Source organism: Atheta coriaria, unplaced genomic scaffold (assembly GCF_025399875.1).
Source record: "Atheta coriaria isolate IRGN ID8LTWV9N9 unplaced genomic scaffold, Caltech_Dcor_3.1 hic_scaffold_8_pilon, whole genome shotgun sequence".
Lineage (NCBI taxonomy): Eukaryota > Metazoa > Arthropoda > Insecta > Coleoptera > Staphylinidae > Dalotia > Dalotia coriaria.
The window spans coordinates 6,866,839-6,890,337 of NW_027045450.1; the positions used below are offsets into that span (position 1 = coordinate 6,866,839).

General features: G+C 42.3%; 7 protein-coding genes across 11 annotated transcripts; 4 read left to right on the top strand and 3 right to left on the bottom strand.

Moving 5' to 3' along the window:
• Nucleotides 1–578: 578 nt before the first annotated feature.
• yki (Transcriptional coactivator yki) lies at nt 579–6,573 on the bottom strand. Of its 2 annotated transcripts, none has more exons than XM_065309501.1 (5): nt 5,558–6,573; nt 2,458–2,621; nt 2,183–2,308; nt 1,834–2,121; nt 579–1,752 (listed from the first exon to the last, which is right to left on the bottom strand). In XM_065309501.1, exons 1-5 carry the CDS (start codon nt 6,028–6,030, stop codon nt 1,526–1,528), a joined length of 1,278 nt encoding a protein of 425 aa, XP_065165573.1. In that variant the 5' UTR covers nt 6,031–6,573; the 3' UTR covers nt 579–1,525. The 2 variants fall into 2 exon arrangements, with proteins under 2 accessions (XP_065165573.1, XP_065165572.1); XM_065309500.1 differs by having other exon boundaries at nt 2,183–2,311; nt 5,558–6,572.
• Nucleotides 6,574–6,848: 275 nt separating this feature from the next.
• On the bottom strand, nt 6,849–8,862 carry LOC135797254 (golgin A5). Its single transcript, XM_065309499.1, has 6 exons — nt 8,598–8,862; nt 7,936–8,535; nt 7,675–7,879; nt 7,295–7,613; nt 7,088–7,242; nt 6,849–7,028 (listed from the first exon to the last, which is right to left on the bottom strand). The coding sequence occupies exons 1-6, from the start codon at nt 8,705–8,707 to the stop codon at nt 6,969–6,971; spliced, it is 1,449 nt and encodes a 482-aa protein (XP_065165571.1). The 5' UTR covers nt 8,708–8,862; the 3' UTR covers nt 6,849–6,968.
• Nucleotides 8,863–9,025: 163 nt separating this feature from the next.
• pr (6-pyruvoyl tetrahydrobiopterin synthase purple) lies at nt 9,026–9,725 on the top strand. Its single transcript, XM_065309506.1, has 3 exons — nt 9,026–9,196; nt 9,256–9,335; nt 9,397–9,725. Exons 1-3 carry the CDS (start codon nt 9,129–9,131, stop codon nt 9,675–9,677), a joined length of 429 nt encoding a protein of 142 aa, XP_065165578.1. The 5' UTR covers nt 9,026–9,128; the 3' UTR covers nt 9,678–9,725.
• Nucleotides 9,726–9,846: 121 nt separating this feature from the next.
• On the top strand, nt 9,847–11,631 carry bwa (alkaline ceramidase). The gene is made up of 3 exons (XM_065309505.1): nt 9,847–10,473; nt 10,536–10,792; nt 10,849–11,631. Exons 1-3 carry the CDS (start codon nt 10,381–10,383, stop codon nt 11,297–11,299), a joined length of 801 nt encoding a protein of 266 aa, XP_065165577.1. The 5' UTR covers nt 9,847–10,380; the 3' UTR covers nt 11,300–11,631.
• A 1,980-nt stretch (nt 11,632–13,611) lies between these two features.
• Nucleotides 13,612–15,355, top strand: LOC135797257 (dicarboxylate carrier SLC25A8-like). Its single transcript, XM_065309504.1, has 6 exons — nt 13,612–13,734; nt 13,793–13,914; nt 14,107–14,216; nt 14,460–14,684; nt 14,735–15,017; nt 15,075–15,355. Exons 1-6 carry the CDS (start codon nt 13,621–13,623, stop codon nt 15,181–15,183), a joined length of 963 nt encoding a protein of 320 aa, XP_065165576.1. The 5' UTR covers nt 13,612–13,620; the 3' UTR covers nt 15,184–15,355.
• Nucleotides 15,356–23,377, bottom strand: LOC135797252 (cytosolic carboxypeptidase 1-like). 3 transcript variants are annotated; one of them, XM_065309495.1, is made up of 14 exons: nt 23,100–23,377; nt 22,688–22,834; nt 22,553–22,632; nt 21,811–22,219; nt 21,626–21,742; nt 21,429–21,560; nt 21,160–21,366; nt 20,674–21,103; nt 20,372–20,606; nt 19,804–20,316; nt 19,575–19,753; nt 15,876–16,128; nt 15,651–15,821; nt 15,356–15,588 (listed from the first exon to the last, which is right to left on the bottom strand). In XM_065309495.1, exons 1-14 carry the CDS (start codon nt 23,119–23,121, stop codon nt 15,508–15,510), a joined length of 2,976 nt encoding a protein of 991 aa, XP_065165567.1. In that variant the 5' UTR covers nt 23,122–23,377; the 3' UTR covers nt 15,356–15,507. The 3 variants fall into 3 exon arrangements, with proteins under 3 accessions (XP_065165567.1, XP_065165566.1, XP_065165568.1); XM_065309494.1 differs by lacking the exon at nt 23,100–23,377 and having other exon boundaries at nt 22,688–22,984; XM_065309496.1 differs by lacking the exons at nt 15,356–15,588; nt 15,876–16,128; nt 23,100–23,377 and having other exon boundaries at nt 15,657–15,821; nt 22,688–22,988.
• Nucleotides 17,650–19,552, top strand: nw (narrow). Of its 2 annotated transcripts, none has more exons than XM_065309502.1 (4): nt 17,650–17,809; nt 17,916–18,285; nt 18,347–18,499; nt 18,786–19,552. In XM_065309502.1, the coding sequence occupies exons 1-4, from the start codon at nt 17,737–17,739 to the stop codon at nt 19,249–19,251; spliced, it is 1,062 nt and encodes a 353-aa protein (XP_065165574.1). In that variant the 5' UTR covers nt 17,650–17,736; the 3' UTR covers nt 19,252–19,552. The 2 variants fall into 2 exon arrangements, with proteins under 2 accessions (XP_065165574.1, XP_065165575.1); XM_065309503.1 differs by having other exon boundaries at nt 18,347–18,514; nt 18,786–18,928.
• Nucleotides 23,378–23,499: the final 122 nt, after the last annotated feature.

The window sequence follows — 23,499 nt, forward strand, 5'->3', positions numbered from 1 at the left end:
GTCATAATTTTTAAATTAGCAAGAATTCGCATCAATTATTGTTTCTAAACGTTATTATCTTGTGTGTTTTCATCTATTCATTATCATTTTGTTGATTAATGCTCTAAAAAGTGCTATTTTCTGTGTTTATCATTATTAAAACATAGAATAGAATGTGAAATATGTATTTTTAGTTAAAATTACTCTTTTTAGGGCAGAATATGTACTCATTTGTTGGTTTTGTGCTACTTTTTTAGGTTAAAACTGTGAAAAATAAATATAACCTCAAAATTACTGCCAATTCCAGCATTTCTTTGTCATAATTATTAAATTAACAAGATTTCGCCTCAATTCCTGTCTATACACGTTTTTATCTTGTTTTTTAATCAATGTATTATCATTTTGTTGATTAATTCACTAAAAAATGCTACTTTCCATGTTTATCATCACCATAACCTAGAATAGGATGTAAGATAAGTATTTTTAATTAAAATTACTCTTTGTTCTGCACAATATTTAGCACTTTGTTGGTAAAATGCAAATTTAAAGGTTAAAACTGCAAAAACACAAACGTAACTTCCAAAATAAAACAAAATCTATAAATATTATGTTTTAATATGTATATACACACTTAATAATACAATATGCTGCGATTTTCAAACGCATCGAATAAATTCTTATCGCTTAAGATTAGATACAATAAAAGAGCAATGATAATTCCGGCTCCTCATCGTCACAATAATAAGATCAACAAATATTTCGCCTCGTCCTTCTCTCTCTCTCTCTCCCTAAACATAAGTAATCGCGTGGTCAATGAGACAAGTTTTGTACCAACACCGTGAACAAATGATAAAATACGCGCTATTTTGTTATTGTTACCGCGACACATATACAATAAACGATAACTAAACGTAAACACACTGTATGTATGAAAAAAAATTAATTATGTTCTCGCTATGTATACGATATGATTATGATAGCACTTCAGTATTGCAAAAATGTGTGTTTGAGATAATAGATATTTACAAATACAACTGTCGTCCAAGATGGCCGACACACAACGACACGATACATCTAGAAATAAATTTGCTTAGCATCTATCGATAAAATATTTATATAAGGCACCAAATCATGGATGGATTTCGTTCGAATCGAATCATTGCTTTTGCTTGAGTCAAATGAGCATTCTTGAGTTTTGTGGTTATGTTGATTATTGCTTTTGCGTTCGCTCCCGAAAGTTGAAGAACAGCCGACTTTCGGGATTAAGGCCACTACTCTCGTCATCAAATTGCGCGTCGTATAAATAATAGATATCAGTCGAGTATATCCGATTAATATACGTGTTCCGCACACACTGCGCCGTTATTAATACATTTCGTACGCGTGACGAAACGGGCAGCGCCGGCGTATGTCAGTGTGAAATCACAGAATTTCAGAGTATGGTGGAGGGGGATGAGGATTAGATTTAGGATAATACAAAGGGGATTCAAAGTAAGATTGCACTCGTTTAGCTGCCATTATTAGGGCGTGTGCATTGCCCGCCATCTTAGACAATGTATTCACTAACATCGTCCAAGATGGCGCTGGCAAACTCTTCGCCCAGCTGCAGTGTCGGCACCAAATCATCCGTGGAATCAATCTGATCACTCAGCGATGAGATATCGGTTGTTTCCATGATGTGGCTGTGGCTGTCACTGCTTACTTCCATACTGTCGTCCATATTAGCAAGGAAATCTTCAGGGGTGTGCGGCATTGAGTATGAATTACCCATACCTGAAATGAAAAACGATGAGTCATAGTTTTACACGTGAGTCAGCGTTATTTCGATCGATTTTTCAGGGAATTTTCACTCACCTAGCCCACTGTCAGCGGATTCCTGCCGTGAGTGGTCCGAGAGACTCGGCAGGAAGGGATCCATATTAGGCAACTCCCCGCTGCTTGACCTCACCATCAATAATTCCTGACGGCGGATTTCCTGCTGTCGCTGTTTCAATTTTTCACGCTCCAATTGCAAGAGATGCAAACGCATTTGTTGAGACTTGGCGGTGGAGGACAACGGCGACAAGGGTGACAATGGATTAGGGCCCCAGTGTTGTGGGGTTAACATTGTACCACCTGGAGATCTCTGTTGTAGATGTTGCGCTGTAAAACCAACAAAAACAAACAATTAGGTTATGTTTGATTAAATATAGAATTAACTCACGTATTCGCGGATCAAACCAGGAAGTCGTGCGTGTTTGATGATTAATGAAGTAGACTTCACCGTCTGCTGTCGAGGACTGCTCCCAACCCTCTGGGAGTGGTCCAATATCTACATCAGTCTTGCCACCTGCTAAAAAACACATCTTGTAGTAAAACACAAAGATAGATTTAACAGACAGCAGAGGGCGCTGCTGATGTAATCTCAAAGAACGACATTCGAAATATAATACTAATACAAAGAAATTTAAGGTTATTTTATGTTTATTTTAAGTTTACCTGCACATGGTGGTGATGGTGAGGGTTGTTGTGGTGTAGCAACCACCGGATGACTGTTGGTCAACAATTGTTCAGCACTAGCATGTTGCGCCTGTGCTTGCTGCGCAGCTTGAGCGGCGAGCGTCTTGCGGGGATCTTCCCAAGTGGTGGTGCGTGTGATGTGACTGCAAACAACATTCAAGGTTATGTAAACAGCATTAAGATGGCGTTATTAACGCTTATCAAATGGCGCCATGCTTATCTCGGATCACAAAGGTAAATAAATACATGTACTGCATTGTATACAATGTGTTTTAGAAGTGTATTGTGATCGATTGGATTAATTGAGGCGAGACAAAGGCGCGGCCGGACCGACCCTATTATCGCTTCCAAGAAAACGCGCATTGCCCAACCGCATCATGGAGCCGAGTCGAGAGTTGAGAGACTTTCGAGAGCTGCTGCGCGCAGAGAGCATCGTCTGTTGGTTTTTACGTTTTAAGTTACGTTTGCGGCCGCGGAGATATTTATAGCGTTTGAAAGTCATTCAAAGCACACGCGTGTGTATGCATTAGCATCGCTTTTGGAGATTTTCGCAGGGAGGCCACATTGGCGCTGCTGGCTCTGCGAATTATCATTTGTCGCCGCGTGGCGCTCGCCTCGCATGCTAATATTTACGGCACACAGTTTGTACTGTTAGAATGGTTATGTCTTCACACCGCTTGGCAAAAGCCAACGCGAAACAGCGAGGCCAAACGACACTCTAATTCAATGTACGCACGCGCGCAAAGCGGAAGTCGGAGGCGAGAACAAAGTTCTCTCTCACTACGCGCGAGAGATTATATCAACATGGAGGATGTGATCGAAAATTCATATCGCCAATTGTGAATCATAAATCCGGCGCACTTGGCAACGTCCCGCACGACGCATACACCTGTTGGTTATGTGTGCGTTGCTGATAAGCACGCCATTGTTAATCGTCGAACGCAATAAACACAATCGCACATTGATTATATCAACGCGGTGAGAGAGAAGCAAGCAAGCAAATCGCTATTTAACGATGATATTATTCGCCGATTGACGGCAAACCAGCGGAGAAAACCTTGACGAGTTTTAATGGCGGATTTTTATGACGTCACCGGTGGAGGCGCCTCCGCCCGCTTCCGATTTAAGGCCTCAGTCATCGCGCATATTCGCGGAATAATGAATGAAATAGTAAAAACGTCGTGTGAGTCATCAACCAACGGTGGCAAACTCAACTCAACTTGGCAATTGGTAAAAAATTTAACTTTTGATGTTTTAAACAACATTTCCGTTGCATAATGGGTGTTAAACAATCGATTTTAGATGTAATTCCATCTTGTGGACTTTGTGTCCGCGGCGGATGAACTCTGTTTTCGTTTTCGCAAACCGACGCCGTCGCCGCGACGCCAGACGCGGAGAAGCAAGACGCTCTCGGACGAAAATACTCGATTCGGTTAAAAATAAGCAGGCGTATGCGCGCCTGCCGCCGCCGGCCGATATCATTCAGGCGCCGGTTTAAATTTAAATCGTTTTTATAACGCCATGGCGAAATGACGCGATTTAATTTTACATCTGTGCACGCTGGAAACACTTTTCGTGTGCATTTCACGACGATATTATCAGGATACGAATACACTGTGGAAGGTTTCGAATTTCACGCTCCCATTCATGACTTTTTATGCAACGCCAGCGCGAGCTGATGCACAATTCAGCGTAAAACAATCTCGACGTGTTTTCGGATACATCCGAGACGATTTGCCGCTAGGGGGTTTGAATTTGTGTGACGTAAGCACCAGACGCCATGTTTTACAGCGCATGCGCAGTAACAACACATATCTAACCTCAAAGTATTCATTACTACAACCTATTACAGTTGGGTTTTATATTTATTAAACCCTTTTTAGTGTTGTGGTATTACAAGTTATTATATTATGGTAATTGTTTCTGCAAAATCACCGACGGCCTCGATACTTCTTCGTGTATGGTATAATAATAGTAATAAACGCGCATAAAAGAAATTTCGTACGAGGTGCGCAGGTAAGAACACTCGTCTACACACAATACCGGCCCACTCGCTATTAATTAGGCAGTTAATTACGATTTTATTAGCTTTTCGTTTGTTAATTAGCGCACAAAGCATGCGCATACGAAATTTCTCGCCGGCCTCACCTAAATGCATGCATCGACAAGCGCGTTTATTGCAAAACGTAGCAAAAACAAGCACCACAACTTGTTGTGTTGTTATAGGTTATGTTGTATGTTTGCCATTTTGTTTCAGACCGCAATGAGTGTGCTTCTCCCGGAGTTGTAATATTCAGCGATAGCATGCGCGAGATCAAAGCCCCGCGCACACAGCGGGCGCGTGAGTCATGAGTTCATTTGATTAGAAGTTAATCTTTGAACTGCTCGAAAGCGCCTGAATCATGTCGCATCTCATCTCAGCCGAGAGATGTTTATATATGTGTGTGCATGGAGTGCAAGTTGCAACAATTGTGCGAGGCGGGTGTGCGCAACGCGCAACGGTTTAATGACCAAGTTGGAAACACACGTATGCAAAGCGAGTGCGCGCGTCTAACGTCGGAGGAGCGCGTTAGCAGGCTCGGCCATAAATGCACCGTTCGCTTGCTTTGGCCGCGCGCGCGCGGCCGGCCATTAGCAAGAATCTACGAAGGCATCGGGCTTCCTGGATAGAAAGTGGACGCAGCACACGCACGCCGCATGCAACATGCAACATTGCACCCGAGCACAAAACAAAACACAACTGCTCTGACGTAATCACCGACTAATCGGTAAATGTAAACAAGTAAACATTCGGAGAGAAGTTATTTTTCTCATGCAGAATGAGAATGGCTTCTTGTCTGCGTTGTGAGATGTACGCCACTGTTTTGTTCAGTTGCCATCGAAGAACAGGTTCAACCCGAAGAAGACAGAGAGCGGACGGCGCGTTGAGAAGAGACGGCTGGCGACCTGTGCACTCGAAGGCTAGGCGCGCAGGTAGACGACTCTTCTCTTTCAACAGGTAGTTGGGACGTTGGGGCCTGTTGCTCGTGGCACGCACGTACACCATACACACACACACACACGCATGTAATATACTCACTTTAAGTAGTAGATCTGCCCCTCGTGCGTGCGGGCCTGCTCCCAACCAGGCGGCAGCGGCTGCTGGCTCACATCGGTTTTATTTCCCACATCATACGAGCGTTGTTTCATATGCGAGTGCGCTGGGGCGGCTGGCGGTGGTGCTTGCTGACCGACTGCATAAGTCTGCTGCAGGGATGCCGGCGAGCTGTGTGCACGATGATGATTACCAGCGGATGGATTCGCAGGGGCGGCAGCACCACTTGAACCACTATCAAATGCCGAATCCACTGAATTCTCGCGTGAGTGATTGATGCTCTTGCTGCCTGTCGATGGCGGCCGGAAGAACGAGTCCGGCATCTTCCTCATGCTCCAGGGTACTTGTAGTGGTCGTTTTGCGTCCGGTTTGAGCGAACTCTCGAAGAGCGCCTGCAGCTCGATCTCCGAGTCCATGTCGACGCGCACCACCTGCTTCTCCTCCTGGTTGAGGGCCATCTCGCACACTCTCACTCACACGCGCGTCCACATCCACCGACGAAGGGGCGCATCAAACTGGGCTTGCGCCCGAGTTGACTTAAGTCGTCGTCGGCGCGCGAGCAGGTACACTTTTGTTTCGCCCCGCTTGACGCGCGCGCGGAGCGTACTACACAGGTACACCTTGAATAACTCGACAAACCGCAAGTCGCTCTACGCGCCACACACACGGCAGAGCGGCCCGAGCGCGACTAGCGGCGACGCAATTTGAACTCGGGACTGCCGACGGCACCACGGCGCCCACCGCCGATACAAACAATCGCGAGCGCGGCGCACGAAACCCCGGGAATTTTCACACTGCGAGGAGTACAAGAAGTGTGCAAATGTCTTTCGCCTGTGCTTTTCCGGCGGCTGACGGCGGCGCCAGTAACAACACGGAGGAAAAGCGATGCTGCCTCGGCAGGCTTCTTTCGCGCAGCTCGGACTGAACTCGCCGTACCCGTGTACCCGCGCCGCGCCTACCTATCGCCGCGGAATCGTGCCGCCCATGTAGCGGCCGAGTGCCCGTCGTCCTCGCCGGCGCAGCTCTCGCTCAGACACACTCTACCCTCTCTCCATCATCTCTCACTTGCTCACGCATCCTATTCCGAGAGCTGCTGCGCGCGCATCTCGCACTCAGAGCGCGCGACTCTCTCATCTCATTCACAGACGCGCTCAGAATAGAAGCGCTTTTAAATAGAACCGCAACTCGACGCTCGACTTCACATTTGCATATCAAAATGTTTTCTAATCGATCTCAAACTGGAGTAAATATTGCCGCATGGGGGCGCCACTGAACAATAAGTTAAAAACTTTATTGCTACTCGTAAAATTCTCATTGATAAATAGTCATATCATATCTATACAAACTTAACATAATTATGGGAATCACATGAGTTGATCTCGTTGATAGCGAGGTATCAGCGCGTTCCTGGCACGTAAGTAAACAAAATCAGCAACACCCATAAATGCAGCAGCATCTAAACATACACAAAATCATATAAAACACGTAAAAACTCATTTTTTAAAAATATTATACCATGTAGCATATTAAAAAAATCCTTGCCAAAGGATACCTCCTCAGGAAAACCCCAGTTCGTATACTAAACGTATCCAGGGTGGAATACGCGTGTTTAACGCGTTGGGTAACACCCGCATCCAATGGTGACACTTGCATTAACCTAGGAATACGACCTAAACACAAACAAACATAGTTTTACATAATTTAACACATTAATTAACTTACTATCATCATAATCATGTACAACTGAATGATTCGCTGGACGTGATGCACCTCCGCTAATCCTCTGCGCTGATAATTGTTTATATTCCTGCTGGGACTTTTCCAACTGTATTCTAAGCGCGTTTCTTTCGCTTGTCAGAGTATCCAGTGCGCTTTGTTTATGCATCAACATTTGCGTCAATGATTGCAGTTGGGTGTCTTGTGAATTTGTAGTGGGTTGCAGACGAAGTTTTAATTGACTCTCTAGATTAGAGATTTCTGTTTTGAAGGATAATTCTTGTCGTTGTGCGGTGTTTAATAATTTCTGCACTTTTTGTAGTTCCTGAAATGTAAAAATATTGCAAATATTTTGCTGTTTAGGGGAAAATTAGTTGTTTTAATACTTTTGATGTTTGTCGATGTTCTTCTTCAATGTCTTCACGTGTTTTCTTCTCGTTTGTGATGCCATAACGCAAAGATTCTTGTATTCTTTGATTTTCTTTCTGTGCAGTCAGATACTGCTGTTGTAAACCTGCTAATTCTTTACTTACTGCGTTGAATCTTGCTTCTAAGTTTTGATTCTTTGTATATTCTTTATCCAAATCATTTCTGAACAAAATCAACATGAATTTATTATTATTTCTACGTAAATTTATTATACTTACTTTAATTCTTGATTAATTTTAACAATTTCACTGTTAATGTCAAGCGAAGTTTGCTCTTGTTGAGGTAAAAGTGCTTTTTCTCGGTCTTCCAACATTCTTCTCGCACGTGCACGATATTCTTGCATTTCATTTTGTGCCAGCAACACCGCTTCATTCGCGCGATCAAGCTGTGATTGCAAATTAGAATTTTCATGCAGTAAACCGGAATGCATATGCTGTAAATTGAGGATTTCTTTGCTCAACTGTTCGTTTTCTCCTTCACATTTCGCTAGTTGCGCTTCTAACTTTGCAGTCAAGCCTGGATCAGCACCATCAATATTCAAACTATTACTAGATGACACGGACATTATCCCGATCGAATCTGTCATTGATTTAACGCGTTCAAAAGGACTATATGAAGTGTCTGCTTCAATACTATCCTGTAACTCTTGTGGTACCTCTTCATTAATGACTTCTTCTTGTTGCTCCACTGATAAATCAATTTTTACTGTTGAATTTACAGATTCTTCTGGATTATTGTTAGGCACTGATATAATATGATGTGGTGGTTCAATCACATTCAAACCATTGAGGTCTGTGACAGAGGAAGATTTTGTTGATCTAAAGTAACAAAATAACACTGTAGTTATTCTTTAAAAAGTTTTATTTGTACTTTTACTTACAGTGATTTCGGCGTGATGACTATAGATTCATTGAGCACACGTCCTGCATTTTTATCGACTTTATTCAAAAGATCCTCTGCCTTTCCAGCGAGATTTTGTAACCATGCCATCGCGACAAAATAACAATTCTGATTGTTTAGTCAAGATTATACGTCAATGCAGCATTCACGACGATTATTCACTTGATTCTCAACTTACACTTGCCGTAAACACCGCAAATACATCTGATATCTGTCAGTGATGACTTTCGGTAGCCACTTAGCAGGAGCAAGTGCTTCTGCAGGCAAACATTAATCTTTTAGCCTCTAGATGGCGCAATGTGTATCATTTCATACTAAATTGATAAAGTAAAGTTGACTCATGTACAATATTTACTAAACAAAAACACTTGTGACGCTGTTATTGATTGAACGGCAGGCATGCAAATGAACTTGAGAATCCGTCGCATTTATCATATTTAACCAGTAAACATGTAGCACAACAAGTGGTCGCTTAGTCACTTGCAGTCACGTTGCGAACTTCGGATCGATAATGTCATCGTCCGGCAAAGTTTACCTCACGCGTCGCGAACACTTTTCCGCATGTCATCGCCTACACAGGTAAATGTACACAATTTCCTGCTACCATTTGACTTATTTATTTGTCCTGCATCATTTAGTCCGCACCTCAGCGATGAGGAAAACGCCAAAGTCTATGGAAAATGTAACAATCCAAACGGACACGGCCACAATTACAATGGTTACTTATTATTTCATGAGTTTTATGTAATATTTAACTTAATCACTGAATATATTTCCAGTGGAAGTCACACTATGCGGGGAAATTGATCCACGCACCGGAATGGTGTATAATCTCAGCGATTTGAAACAAGATATTGCGATAGCGATCATGGACGTCGCGGATCACAAAAACCTCGACAAGGACATTCCATATTTCAATAATATACCGAGTACAACCGAAAATCTCGCTGTTTTCTTGTGGAATAATCTTTCTAAAGCAATGAAACAGCCGGATTTGTTGTATGAAGTTAAAATCTGGGAGACAGAGAATAATATTGTCATTTATAAAGGTGGAGATTAAAACAGATTACATAAATATGTGTAATAAACTTGTTTGGAGCTAAACAAAGTCCACTCGCCTTTCTAATTCATGGCATTCATGCAACTGCGCAAACAAAGAACAAGCATATTGTGCAATCCATGCAATCATTCAACTTGTTTACGTTTGCACAGATAATGAGCGTGTGCTGACATTAATTAGGTGTAATTTCATGTAACAACTGTCGAGTTATCACTCAAACGCACACAATACGTTCGATAGTCATGTAAATAACTCAGTATCCTAGCCAATCCAAGCTCAAGCTGAAGAATTAGGTTATAATTTATTCGTGCACCTCAGACGTCAAATTTCTTCGCTGTCGACAGATGCGCAGTTCATTCTTCATCGTGTAGGTGAACAAGTATAATACCAATACACCAGTGAGAAGAAGATGGCGAGCGAATAAAACGTGCGTTTCCTGTTACGTGCGCGCACGAGGACCGATCCTGCACGAAGCAGTCACTCGGCAGCCAGCAGGACGCACGGTGGACGGTGGAGCAGACGCTCGCATATGTTTTCGGTTCTTTGTTTATAAATAATCCGCCGTGCGCGCGGGCGACATCCGAAATGACGAGCGCGGCGAACACATATTGTGTGCACATGTACGGACGTGTACACGTACGCTCGCTCCGCTCGATATAAATAATTTCGTGTTATAAATTAATTTCGCACTAAAATAGATAAAATGTGGTCCACTTTGGAACCGGGGAGTTCTCCAGTGGACTGGTGTGAAGAAAACTATACATTTTCACCGATGATTGCTGAATTTGTCAATACTGTAAGTAAAACACTAAAAAATCAACTAAAAAATGTAAAATTTTATATTTTTTGATGGTTTAGATAAGCAATGTGTTGTTTTTCATCCTGCCACCGGTGTTAATGCACCTGTTCCGTGGCTATGGACAAATTATCAATCCAGCAATACATGTCATCTGGGTATTACTCATCGTCGTCGGATTATCATCAGCGTACTTCCACGCGACACTCAGTCTGGTTGGACAATTACTCGATGAACTTGCGATTTTATGGGTGTTTTTCGCTGCGTTCTCCATGTTCTTCCCACGGCGATTATTCCCGACGTTTTTACACAATGACAGGTAATATGCTAAACACTTTCTGTAAAATTTTTCATTAAAAATTTTTAAAATTACAGGAAACTGTTTAGTTTGGGTGCTGTTTTTCTAGCAATGATTGGCACAGTCTTGGCCATCATCCAACCAGCAGTGAATGCATTTGCATTGATGACTCTAGGCATCCCGTCAGTCATTTTACTCATTCACGAAGTCCGCCGAGCGAATAACGAACGCATACATCGTCTTGGCATACGCTGCGCATCCGCATGGTGTATTGCAGTTTTCTGCTGGGTAAACGATAGACTTTTATGCGAGGCATGGTCCTCCATACAATTCCCATATCTCCACGGCCTCTGGCATATCTTTATCTTCATCGCATCATATACCGCGTGCGTATTATTCGCGTATTTCGCCGTGCGTGAAGAACGACCTGAAAAACGCGCTGTATTACGATACTGGCCACGGAATGACTTTGAATTAGGCATACCTTATGTTCTGATCAAGACTCGTCCGGACGATGACATTCTATAATCCTATAGATCTCTACTTTGTATACCCCCAACCTTATTTGCTCTCCTAGTATGAACGGAACTGACCGAACTGACCCTGTGATGGTAATGTGATAAATTGTCCTCACTTTCATGTAGACGTGGACGCCTAGGACATTGAAACTCTTTCAAAACTCTGAGAAACATGACCCGATCTGATTAATATTGATGTGAAACAAATATAACTTGAGAATACTTTGTTTAGAGTAAATTTACGGTGTGTATATTGCACTCGGCTATATATACTATGTCTATACATGTACCTATTGTATTGTATGTACTTTTGTGAGAGAATAAATGCCAAATGACTTTTCACACGTCTGCATCGTAAAAGATAAGTGCTAACAAAGTATAATAAAACGTTCAAACAAGTAAACATCACGTTTAAAAAATGACAGATCATAATATTTAAGAAATTCAATACTAGATGGCGCTGCATGTGCCATTCTAGATTTATCCACTCGAGCGTATTTTGTTTTTTAACTTGTTTATTACAAGTTGGCAACCGCTTTCTTCGCAACACAAAAATATTCACGTTATCACACCTGCCACTCAAGAAGATTACCATCAATTATCACCCCACTGTTAATACATTGAATCGTATGATCGCAGAATATCACCGCAGGTATAAATTCTACTGAATCTCTGTAATTCCAAACAAATCTATTTGTTATTAGTTATAAGCTAGTTGTTAGAGTATAATATAAATTGTTAGTGATTATGGATTAGTCAAGGTAAGCCGCATTTATTATAGAACGCAATTGAATGTTTTATAAACATTTTTTCTTTTCATTTTCTTTTGATACGCGTTTGAAAAGCGTTCGATATAATATACGCGGTGCTCTTTGGTCGTGACGGCGCATGCGAGCCGAGTTTTCACAGCTTTCACGCGGTTCAGACCCGATTTCGCGCAGTTTGTTCTCGTATCGCGCCAGAACATGTAAGTACAACTCATTCATATTGGTTGAATCATCATCAATTGGTTGAATTGCACTTTAATCAGTGGATGAGTGGTCGATATTTACGTTTTAATTGGTATAAACAATCAATATTGCGATGGTACAATGTTCAAGTGGTTTTTTTTGCAAGTTTTAATTTAAAATTGTTTAAAATGTTTTACGTGAGGCACGTGGATAAGGGTGGAAAGCCTTGACACAAATAGTCATTGATTACTAGAGTAGTACTTTGCGTCATAGGGTGAACCCTTTTGGGTGGGTGTCTTTTGTATCTGATAATAATCTAAATTTGAATAAAATTAGTATTGATTTGGCAGGGAACATGAAATATTCGATTTATATTTATTATTCAGGAATCAGTTTTTGTTTTATCGGACAGGACATGTTTCGTGTGAATAATTGGTAAATTATCATCATGTGGCCTTCCAATGTGAATGAAATTTCAATGTTTCAATGTTTAGTCTTGAAACAAAGAAAAAAATCAACAAAACTCTGTTCTTTGTTTTATAAAACTCAGAAATAGTCTAAGTTTTTCCTTTATTTGCTCAAAAACAAAAACGCAGGTATTTTTAAGTTTTAAGTTTTTTTGGCAATGACAATGACACCTTCTGCACGGTTTCTCCATGTTGTCACCGTGCCAATTTGCGCCCAGCCACGAATAGGAAATTGCCAATCTTTCGTTAACAAGTGGGTAATTTTCCACGACGCGAATCATCCACCCACGGGTTTAGATTTTCCGGGAATGTATCGATCGATTCGTCTTCTCTTCCTCTTCTCTCCCGACTGCGCACAAACCTCAAACGCAAAACCGTTCCTGCATTTTTTTATGAATTTATTTTAACTCTATCGCTACGCCACGCGTGCCTCGCTTGACGACACGTGGAAAAATTTCAATACTCGCACGCGACATTATTTAATACTTCGAATTTGTCTAGCGTCTATAAAGCGGCGGCCGGTTCGGTAATCGTTCCACATTTCCGATTAATCTTTGTACTGCGTACCATGGTCTCGGCGCGCGCGATGCATTTGCATTGTAATCGCGGACATCGATAGCGCATTATGTATATATCAGAGTGGGTTTTCGCTTAATTACAGAATAGTATGAGCAAAAGGTCCGTCGTCGTCGAGCGAATCAGTAACGCCCCGCAACGGATGCACGCCGGCCGTAAGCAACATTCGGCAGCGCTTTTCTGCGTCTATATCTTCAACGACGACTTTAGAGAAACACTCTGTAGGGGGATTTGTTTTCTATAAACACAAACATCAAATAAAAGTAAGTTTTTAATTATTTTTAACAACTTTACTTAAATTAACATAAATTTTATTATTGTAGAATTAATTTTTCAAAATGGCGACGTTTGAGAATGTTTCTTTGGGTACCAAACTACTTACAGCTGGAACTTCGGCTTGTATCGCTGATGCGTTGACATTTCCTTTGGACACTGCCAAAGTTAGACTTCAGGTAATTAAATTAATCAACAAAAACAATTTTAAAACTAAAAAAACATTTTTTACCTTAGATTCAAGGAGAAATTCGTCCTGTATTACAAAATGGCACTGTAGCATTACTCCGAGCAGTCCCCCCAGTACAAGTGGGTCTCCTCGGCACAATCAATAACATGGTGCGTCAGGAAGGTGCAAGGTAAATAAACTTTTCATGAATTTTCCATAAATATCCTCCGAAACAATGGCAAGTATTGCATAAAATTGCATTGTGTCGACACACATAAGTAATCTGTTTGTGATGTTTTATGCTTTTGGATTCAGTTTTGATTTCTGTTTGGGGAATTGTATGATTTCTGTGTCAGCGGGTGGTGATTCGTTCTAATTGCAGGAGTTTATACAACGGCCTCTCCGCGGGCCTCCAGCGTCAGATGTGTTTCGCATCAGTGCGAATCGGTCTCTACGACACCTTCAAGACGTTCTACCAACAGCTGATTGACGGTACGACGTCTACCAGCGGCCAGGGCGCAAATAAAAACGCGTCCGGCTGGTATTCGTTCGTGTGTTAAACATTTACTAACTCAAACATTCAGAAATTCAATTATTCTTGAATCAAAATGGCGCCCACTAAAAAATCAATTGATATTATATCGTCATTGAGTTACTATACTAGCTAATAATAATTTATATTGGGTTCTAATCAGACTAATAAAACTAATATTTGTGGTTATGTTGCATTTGCAGGTAATACACGTTCAGGGAGTTTGAATATTGGTGCAAGAGTGGCTGCCGGGTTAACAACTGGTGCTCTAGCGGTGTTTATCGCGCAGCCTACTGATGTGGTCAAGGTACGTCTGCAAGCCGCGGCGGCAAATACACGACAGGGGGCGGTCGCACCAAGATACAACTCTACAATACAAGCGTATAAAATCATAGCGAATAGTGAAGGAATGCGCGGACTCTGGAAAGGTATTATTCATCATATTTTCAAACATAACCTCTAAATATTTGAATTTTAGGTACCTTCCCGAATGTAAGCAGGAATGCGATTGTCAACGTCTCCGAAATAGTCTGTTATGACCTGATAAAAGACACACTGCTGTATTATCATGTAATGAAAGAAGGTATCCCACTGCATTTTACATCGGCGGTCATCGCTGGTTTCTGCACGACTGTGGTTGCATCCCCTGTAGACGTAGTAAAAACCAGATATATGAACTCTGCCAAGGGTGTGTACAAAGGGGCGGTTGATTGTGGTGTGAATATGTTCATGCAGGAAGGTGCAAAAGCATTCTACAAAGGGTAAATTTAATTTTTAGTAAATTTAAGGTTATGTTTGTTTACGATGTGATATTTTAGTTTTGTACCTTCGTTTGCACGCCTGGTGGCCTGGAACATCGCCATGTGGATCACCTACGAACAAATGAAGCTGCTCGTTGTGAGCCAAGCTCACAATCGTGACGAATAAATCTAATCTTCGGCCTGCTCCTCCTTTCACAGGCCGCCGTTAATATTGGAGGATCATATCTTTGTGATTTTTTTATGTACTTATATGTTTGAACCGGTTTTTAGAGGACTATTTTGTAACGTTGGGAACAATGGACAAACACAATAATTTTATCAATAAATAATTAAGTATCTACCGGATAGCAAAGCATAAGTATTAAGAATGCTAAAAGTTTCATCACAAATGTATCTGGGAATGTGTGTTTGTAACTACATCAGCCGAAGTAAAAGTAAAAAGCAAATGGTTGAATAGAAGCAAAGCAGATGCATGTTTTGACAGCGCCATCTATTCACTACTAGTCGTTAGGTTGGCAAGTGCTCTAATGAGCCCTTCGCCGATTTCACGAAGCATTCCAGTCGTGATTTTCTGCAAGACGAACAAAAACACACAATCAAGATTTATGCCAATTACATACACCGTGTAGTCACCTTTTTGTTTTCGCCCGAGCAGAAAGAACATTCGAGCGTATGCGAGCGATGAATCGCGAACTCGCGCCACATAACCACACGACAGGTTGTCTCGCGCTTGCGCTCCACTGTGTTCCGACAGTAGGACAGTTTCATGTTGGGATTGACAGCAGACATTGCTTTCGGCAGCGCCTGGAATATAATCTTCATTACATGCGACCTGTTTCCAAACCACAAAACACTCACATTGAACGCGTCCAGTGTATCAGACAAAATGGCGTCGGACTCATCCCAGCTTTGACGCGCATTACAACCATAAAGAAAGAAATATTTCTTCCTACTGTGACCGTGTATATCAACAAAAGCAAAGATTTCATTTTGTAAATATTCCTTTGCATATTGCACCAAGCGCTTAGCGTTGTAAATCTCTGGATGCAAGCGTGGATGCGGTTTCTTCCAGCAGCGATTGAGATCGTTACCGGTGAGACCACAACGCGTGCTGTAACCACAAATTACATATTTTTAGCCCGTTAAGATTGCGATTAGGGAGCGTCACCTTCGCCTTGGAGAAGAGAGGAAGGAAGTGGTGTTAGCGTCGTCGGGAATATTAATAGGTGTGTGTCCGGTGATCGCGGCGTGCATAAAAATCGCCTCGAATGAGTGACATCGGGTGACATCATAAAAAACGTCTGCGCTTCGACACCCGCGCGCACATTCCACGACACACACACACACTGACCTGCTGCAACATCCCGCGAGACGCGCTACCGTTTTACGAGCTGTATCAACGAAAAAACGAGCGAAAAATCCAATGGCATGCCGCGAAGACACGCCGCCATTACCTTTTACGGCCAAATAATTATTATGCCCTTGACTGGTGTGTGCGGCTCGCGAATCGTTCACCTCGGCGATCACACGAAAAACGAAATTACGCAATGAAAAATGGTGTAATGGACAACAATGACATTACACGCTGTGTTCTTGTACATCTTCGAGATTGCTTGTTTTCTAATTATGTTCGCGCTGTGCTTCGTGCACACAACACACAAAAAACACACCAGCGGAATAAAACCCGCGCCCGCAGCCTCTGCGCGGCTCGATACCTGCAGATAGGCGAAGAGGCTATTAGCCGGCGTTGAAAAATAGACAGGTATTCCGCGCGCGCGGCGCGCATGAGAAACGCGAGATAGCCATCGAAAGTGAATCTCAGCAACGCGCGCGGTCTTCGCGTCCCGTGCGACTCGCCACTCATGCTAGAAAGGTCAAGTTCGAGTTCAATGTAACTTCACCGCTAATTGCACGCCATCTTTACCAATACTTGCAACAAAAAGCAATAAATTACCAAAACTCTCAAAAAACTCGAAAAATTCGCGATGAAAAACAGTTTCATAAACAGTTATATCACATATTATATGACATGTAAATTATTAACTGTTAGATTTTTATGTTTGTAGACACATCTTATACCAAAACCACAAAGTGTTTAATATCGCAATAAGTTTTTGCGATCACTTGCACACCGTTGGCTCCCCGAGTTTGAGTTTGAAACCGGCTTTGCGTTTTGTTCTCTTATTTATGTATGCGATCTATTTATATCCGTTTGCAGGCATCGTGTGCGCGAAAAATCCACACACACAACAATATCTTTTGCGCAAATTCTACGAAAATTAATTATCTCTCCGAATGACATGGAGATGGGATAATGTGATGGCCGAATTTCTACACTTAAGTAAACAAAGGACACCAAAGATCGAAAGCGTCTAGACGTGCATCAAACAATAAACCCGTAGATGTATTGATTTACAGCCACGATCGTAAAATCAAAGGGCTTTCATACCTCATCAATCCTCAAGGATAATTCCCGTGCATATTCAACTCGTAAAACATCAGATTTCTGTGGATGATCATCGCGGGATGAGACTTAAGTGTGTATTGGTGTTGAATTTGTGTACACGGAAGGGTAGAGAGGGGAATATCCGGCAGGAGCACGGACAAAACCGTCGTCGCGTACCCGCCGCTCTTTAGTTCACCTCGCGCTCCGTCCCGCATCGCATCCACACTCAACTTGATTATTTTTTTAAGTTACTACTCATCACGCACGCGCATCATGCTTAGCAAACGGGGGCCGGCGCTTTTTGGTCTAGTGTTGTTCGTCGTGTGCCTTGCGCACTCCGGCAATGGTAAGCGCTACAAATATTAACAATAAGCTTTGTTATCAATTGTTTGTCTGACCTCTTATAGCCAGTTAAAGGCACTTAAGTCGATTGTTCATTGTTCGTCTTTCAGGACAACGCATCACGACGATTCAACTCGACGGCGTGCAATACTTCGTGAGTCGAATGAATCCCTACTCACCGGAGCTGAATTACTTCCTTGCGTATCAATACTGTCGTTCGCTAGGGCTGCAATTGGCGTCGTTTGAGACACGCGAGAAAGCCGACTCAATTACACAATATTTAAGCAACGCAGGGTATAATAAATATGACTTCTGGACGTCTGGTAATCGCCTGGGTACTGATATGTATTTATGGATGAGTACTGGTTTGCCATTCAATGCGACTTTTAATTATATGCGGAAATTGAATGAGTCTGATGATCCACTTGCTGCTGATGTGCCTACTGGTAGTACTAGCCCACAACGTACCGCACGCGAAAGGTAAATATTTAAAAATTTAATTTTTTAATTTTTTTTGATGATTTTTTGTGTTTTTATATAGTGATAGTGGTTCGACTAATGGTTGCGTAGCGCTGAAATCACCGGCGTTCGAATGGGACACCGACGACTGCATGAAGATCAAGGATTTCATCTGTGAGCAGACACGCTGTTACTACTACAACTACGGCTCGATTCCTGTGTCGTCGGCGCAGGGGTAAGCGCGGCGAAGGTGAGGCCCGCCAACGCACACATCGTACTCAGTTTATTTCTTGAGTAGCGCGAGCATGCGCGCCGCCGCATTCCGCGATGCGCACGCAGCTCTTCCTTTTACCATTATACTCGTATTTCTTCTCTTCACGCGCCGCTCAAGGTCGCGCCGCGTCGTGTAATTACGTTCTTAAAATAACTTTTCGTTTCTTTTTCATTTTCTTTTCATTTTCAGCTCATCTCTCGCCTATTTCACGCGTGTATTGTTAAAATAATGTTTTGTTTTCATGTAGGCGGCCAGCGTACACGACGACTACCACGCAGCGTCCAGCATTCACCTCGTCACAGCGCGGCGGCGGCGGCGGCGGCAGTCTAGGCGGAATTCTCGGTTTTGATTTTCTTACCGGTATGCGCACCTCGAGCACATCCTCGTCGGGCGTGATTGGTTACAATGATCTACTCAACGAGGTGCGCTCGACGAGCAGCAGTACCCTGCCGCCGCCGCCGCAGCCGTCCCCATCACCAGCTGCGCCTATCGCCGATGTTGTCCTGCCGCATGGCAGCGCCGACGCCGAAGCGGAGCAGGCTACAAATGGGCCTTATGATTCGTTTCACGGCGTGCTTGAAATGCTCGACGATCCGGCCGCCTATGTCGACCATCAACGTCCGCGCGCCGCCCCCGCCGACGAGGAGTACGTCTCGACCATCGAGCCCGAGACGGTCACCATCTACGAGCGTTCCTTAAAATCCGTCCATTAGCCCGTATAATATTTATATAATGTGTACTTTTCTAGCGTTTTATCCATTGCGTTTGTTTTTTATTTCCATTACGATAGGATTTGCATCATTCCACAACATACACACATGTAAGATAAGTACGTGCCTTAAACACACACCCACACACACAGAGAACACGAAAACACCACACACACATACATTCTCATTACGTAATATGTTACTAGACGTTAATCGTAGCTGTAAGAACTAAGAACAACGAAGATAAGATAAGATAAGATATGCGGAACGCGTTGACTGACTATAAATAAATGTCTGTTCTGTCTTCGTGTTTTTCCTATACTTACTTGCCATAGATAACGCCTTCCGGATTCAAAATTGGAATTATTTTGAAGATGTAATTCTCGCGTGCGCATTGTGCTGTTTCCTCATCTGTCAATAGAAATCGCATAGCGCCCTCTATGATCCATGAGGCGTTACTTTCGCCCGGATGAACGCGCGACGTCAAAAACACCAATTTTCTCTCCTAATAACCGACAAGATGTCATAACTCACAACGTTTTTCATTACGCTCACCTCAAACTGTGTTTTTTCCGTGTTTCTCGCTGTGATTGTAATCAACGGCACCGTGTTAAACCCACCAACAGACTTGGTAAGTTCTTCAACACGTACATAGACATTATCATTCGGTAGAGTGAAAGATGCAAGCGCCACGTGCATTAATCTTGTATACGTGTACGGGTAATGATAGGCGAAGTAACAAACGTCGCCATTGTATTCGAACGTGATGCAGAATCGCAACGTGCGGTATTGTTTGTTACTCTCGCTGCAAATATACTCGTTGCCGTAGTACATCAGCTCCGAGCCGCATTTACGCCAGCCGCGTGAGTTGAGTGCATAGCTCAGAACTGAAAACATTACCGGCTGCAGGCCGTAGCTGAATTGACTGTTGCACTTTTGTAAATTTACAATGTTGAACGCGTAGGTTGCCAGCGCCCTCATGCCGGAGACTTGGAAGTAGAACCATTGCAGTCCGCACGCCATGTTTGCGTCCGGCGAGATGAAGAGGTTATATTCGTATTCTCCAATCTGTAAGTACATTTTATTATAAATTTTATTTAAAAAACGCGTGTTTATTACGCACTTGTTCCACTTTTCGTAAATTTCCGCATTCAAAACGTGATTCGAAGTGTAATACTTCAGTGGACATCATGTCACATTCAGCATTAAGATAATTCATATGAATATCTTCAATATTTGGTATATTAACGTCTTGATGTTGATTTTGCGTGATTAATTCGTCCAAATCGTATATAACTACAGGTTGGAACGTGGCCAAGTTATTTTTCATTGATACAATTTTGCTGTATAACTGGTCACTGAAATTATCATAAAATAAGTTTAATTCGTGTATAAAGGGTTGCATATAGTTTCATATAGTCTTACGTCGAGTAATGATTAATATCTGCTGTTAAATATCCATCATTATCATTTTCAAGATGTGGTAAGAGGTCTGGTAATGCAAGTCGGTCAATTAAAGCATGTCGATGAATTTTTGACTTGAATAATTCACAACCCTGCTGGTTATTTTCATGAAAATCATTAAACTCTGCAAAAAATTGTTGGAAATTTTTCTCGTCATTAACATCATGATGATTTTCTGTTTGCATTTCATTGTCTTTATCGTCTTCTTCTTTGGTTTCCATGCGTTCGTCTTCTTCTCCTTCTTCGTCGTTATCGTTATCACTGTCATCATTATCATCATCTTCATTTTCCGCTGAAACCGTTCGACTTCTTGCGTTTCTCAGCTCATCTTCCTCTTCTTCTTCGTCATTGTCACTGTCATCAGACGAATGGTGATTTGCTCTATCACAAACTACATATTTTCTTAAAAATTATTATTTTTTGCTTTATATATTACTTATTACTTACTGTAAGCTTGTATATCTCCTGGTAGATCAAAGTCTATTAACAATGGCGTCGCCATTACGAATTTATTTGTTACACCGCGATGTAAAATAGTATAAGCGCGTGTAAAAGACATACGTTGCCGGAGTTCTTCAAGACGATCGCTTTTCATGAAGAACTCCAATAGGGATAACCATAGAGACGTGTTTTTTAACAATTGCATACCATAACCTATAAAATATTACCATTTATGCAATTTAACAGTCAAAGAGTTTTGTAAAAGTTAATTTTACTTGATTTTGCAAGACGATACATTGTACTCATAAGATATTTCCTATGTGTGGATTTCTCCGCGTGATGGATTGCAGTTTGCACAACAAAATGGTGGACTGCCTCGGACTGACATAATTCAGCCATGGCTTCCGCTAATTTAAAAATACATATATGTAAATGTTTATTTGTTTTTATTTGTATTAAAAGTGGCACTTACGACTCCTCGAGAGGAACCGAAGGATTGAAATACCAGCTGGGTATCGCTTGACAGCTGGTACTAGTGTTACGAAAGCGAGAACAAACGCTTGGTCACAAATCAACTCGCAGTTTTTTTCTACAAACCATAAAATACTTAGTAAATATAAATTTTGATTTGTTTGTGCTAAACATTTCTGGTCTTACTATTTCGACAAAAGGTTTTGATCAGTGGTAACATACATCTGGAAATTTCCATGTTGCTCATCGCATGTTTAACAAAATGGCGGCCTATAAACTCGACGTTAAATTCGGTAATTAACGAAATCTGCGATTGGCCTTTCCTGCTATACAAGCAGTTGATGATCTTCAAAAATCTAACTTGCATATCATGCGCCTGTGTCGTTTCTTCATCAGTTGAGTCGGTAACATCTACGAGTACTTGATAGCGCGTGTCCATATTGCGTAGTGCTTGTAGCAGCGTACGGAAGTGATGCGGTTCGTGGAATACACGCCGAATTGCTTTCCGCTCTGTCTCACCCACAATGGCATTCTTCAGCACGAGCTTGGACAGAATGTCAAGGACATACGCGCAGACTTTGATGTTTTTGCTATCCTAGAAGTGTTTGGAACGTCAATGATGGGCCTTGCGCCAATGATCATGTTGTTGCCTGTTTGTCAATATGTGATCTCGTCATAAATATCGACAGCCAAGGATGCGGCGCGACACGTGCGCATGTCTTGCATTCCCAGCTGTCAACACCTAACCAAACTTGGAACTTGTGATCACTGGTCGGTAAAATCTACCAGGAAGCGTTAAATTTTATGCGTTTATTTAATCGTCGTTTGCTAAATTTAATTACGCGCGGCGCCTGTGTGCGTGCGGAAAGAGTTATTTTCGGCGCGTATACTACCTATAAACATTCATTTGGCGTGGATTAGGACTCACCCTCAGTATTTCAACGAGTATCACCGGTAACATGGGATGGTGACACAAATAGCTGGCGGTCGTGGTCGTGATCGCCATCACTGCAATGCCATTCATTACACAAGCCGCCTTTGCCGCATGCCGGCTGACACTTACGCTTGGATCCATGTCGATATGATAAGAGGAAAACAAGGCGATACAGAGTTTTGATGCTTTCGCCATCGCGTGCACCTTGATCGGGGGCGTCGCAATTCTTCAGCACGACGTACAACTGCTCGCAATCGGCTTTGATTTTATTTTCGTCTAGGCGCGGAGACAAGATTTGTTGCCAAGAAGACGAATTACCAAAGTCATGCAATAATAAAACACGAAAAAGAGCAAGAATTATGTGTGTGGGTCCAATAAAAACGCAAGCAGCACAACACATGCGTGACAAACACTTGTTACTTTTTGGCGCGCGACACTTGCGAGATTTACGACCAAAATAAACATGCGAAACTTTTGATACACCCACACAACCAGAAAAAACTTGAAATAAGTATTAAAAATTAATTTTGTAAATATTTACATTCATCTGTAAGTGCTCCCATGATGAATCAATTGTTTTAAATTGCAGAACTAAAGATGAAGATGAATTTTGAATAATTCGACACTTGCATAAACGAAATAAAATAGCGCCGACAGGTGAACGGACGCGGCGCGCGGATTGCGTGCGAAACCGGCTAGTTTGCGACGCGAACTCGACGAATCGCAACTTGCACGCGCGGATTAAGTTTAAAATCGGTCTCGGTTTGCAATTGCGTTCGACGCGCGCACTAAGCCATGTATTAATACCATACTGCCGGTGGTGGCGGCGGCAGCAGCGGCGGCGTACAGCTGCTACAAACAGAGCTCTCCGACCATCTGTTGATGTTTAATAATTTGGCACTTTTTCTGCCAAAAAACGCTTGAAGTGCTCTCATTCGAAT

What these genes read in the sequence shown, in the direction of transcription:
- yki (XM_065309500.1), bottom strand. Translation starts at nt 6,030, where the DNA reads ATGGCCCTCAACCAGGAGGAGAAGCAGGTGGTGCGCGTCGACATGGAC. An exon ending in GGGCAGATCTACTACTTAAA is followed by an intron (nt 2,622 to 5,557) that starts GTGAGTATATTA and finishes TGTTGTTTGCAG; the next exon opens with TCACATCACACGCACCACCA. An exon ending in ACCATCACCACCATGTGCAG is followed by an intron (nt 2,312 to 2,457) that starts GTAAACTTAAAA and finishes TGTGTTTTTTAG; the next exon opens with CAGGTGGCAAGACTGATGTA.
- LOC135797254 (XM_065309499.1), bottom strand. Translation starts at nt 8,707, where the DNA reads ATGGCATGGTTACAAAATCTCGCTGGAAAGGCAGAGGATCTTTTGAAT. An exon ending in AACATCGACAAACATCAAAA is followed by an intron (nt 7,614 to 7,674) that starts GTATTAAAACAA and finishes TTTACATTTCAG; the next exon opens with GAACTACAAAAAGTGCAGAA. An exon ending in TTTTTTTAATATGCTACATG is followed by an intron (nt 7,029 to 7,087) that starts GTATAATATTTT and finishes GTGTATGTTTAG; the next exon opens with ATGCTGCTGCATTTATGGGT.
- pr (XM_065309506.1), top strand. Translation starts at nt 9,129, where the DNA reads ATGTCATCGTCCGGCAAAGTTTACCTCACGCGTCGCGAACACTTTTCC. An exon ending in GCATGTCATCGCCTACACAG is followed by an intron (nt 9,197 to 9,255) that starts GTAAATGTACAC and finishes TGCATCATTTAG; the next exon opens with TCCGCACCTCAGCGATGAGG. An exon ending in ACACGGCCACAATTACAATG is followed by an intron (nt 9,336 to 9,396) that starts GTTACTTATTAT and finishes ATATATTTCCAG; the next exon opens with TGGAAGTCACACTATGCGGG.
- bwa (XM_065309505.1), top strand. Translation starts at nt 10,381, where the DNA reads ATGTGGTCCACTTTGGAACCGGGGAGTTCTCCAGTGGACTGGTGTGAA. An exon ending in TTGCTGAATTTGTCAATACT is followed by an intron (nt 10,474 to 10,535) that starts GTAAGTAAAACA and finishes TTGATGGTTTAG; the next exon opens with ATAAGCAATGTGTTGTTTTT. An exon ending in ACGTTTTTACACAATGACAG is followed by an intron (nt 10,793 to 10,848) that starts GTAATATGCTAA and finishes TTAAAATTACAG; the next exon opens with GAAACTGTTTAGTTTGGGTG.
- LOC135797257 (XM_065309504.1), top strand. Translation starts at nt 13,621, where the DNA reads ATGGCGACGTTTGAGAATGTTTCTTTGGGTACCAAACTACTTACAGCT. An exon ending in CTGCCAAAGTTAGACTTCAG is followed by an intron (nt 13,735 to 13,792) that starts GTAATTAAATTA and finishes TTTTTACCTTAG; the next exon opens with ATTCAAGGAGAAATTCGTCC. An exon ending in AATGCGCGGACTCTGGAAAG is followed by an intron (nt 14,685 to 14,734) that starts GTATTATTCATC and finishes TTTGAATTTTAG; the next exon opens with GTACCTTCCCGAATGTAAGC.
- nw (XM_065309502.1), top strand. Translation starts at nt 17,737, where the DNA reads ATGCTTAGCAAACGGGGGCCGGCGCTTTTTGGTCTAGTGTTGTTCGTC. An exon ending in CAACGTACCGCACGCGAAAG is followed by an intron (nt 18,286 to 18,346) that starts GTAAATATTTAA and finishes GTTTTTATATAG; the next exon opens with TGATAGTGGTTCGACTAATG. An exon ending in CCTGTGTCGTCGGCGCAGGG is followed by an intron (nt 18,500 to 18,785) that starts GTAAGCGCGGCG and finishes GTTTTCATGTAG; the next exon opens with GCGGCCAGCGTACACGACGA.
- LOC135797252 (XM_065309494.1), bottom strand. Translation starts at nt 22,958, where the DNA reads ATGTGTTGTGCTGCTTGCGTTTTTATTGGACCCACACACATAATTCTT. An exon ending in CAAAACCTTTTGTCGAAATA is followed by an intron (nt 21,743 to 21,810) that starts GTAAGACCAGAA and finishes TATGGTTTGTAG; the next exon opens with AAAAAAACTGCGAGTTGATT. An exon ending in AGGAGATATACAAGCTTACA is followed by an intron (nt 21,104 to 21,159) that starts GTAAGTAATAAG and finishes GAAAATATGTAG; the next exon opens with TTTGTGATAGAGCAAATCAC.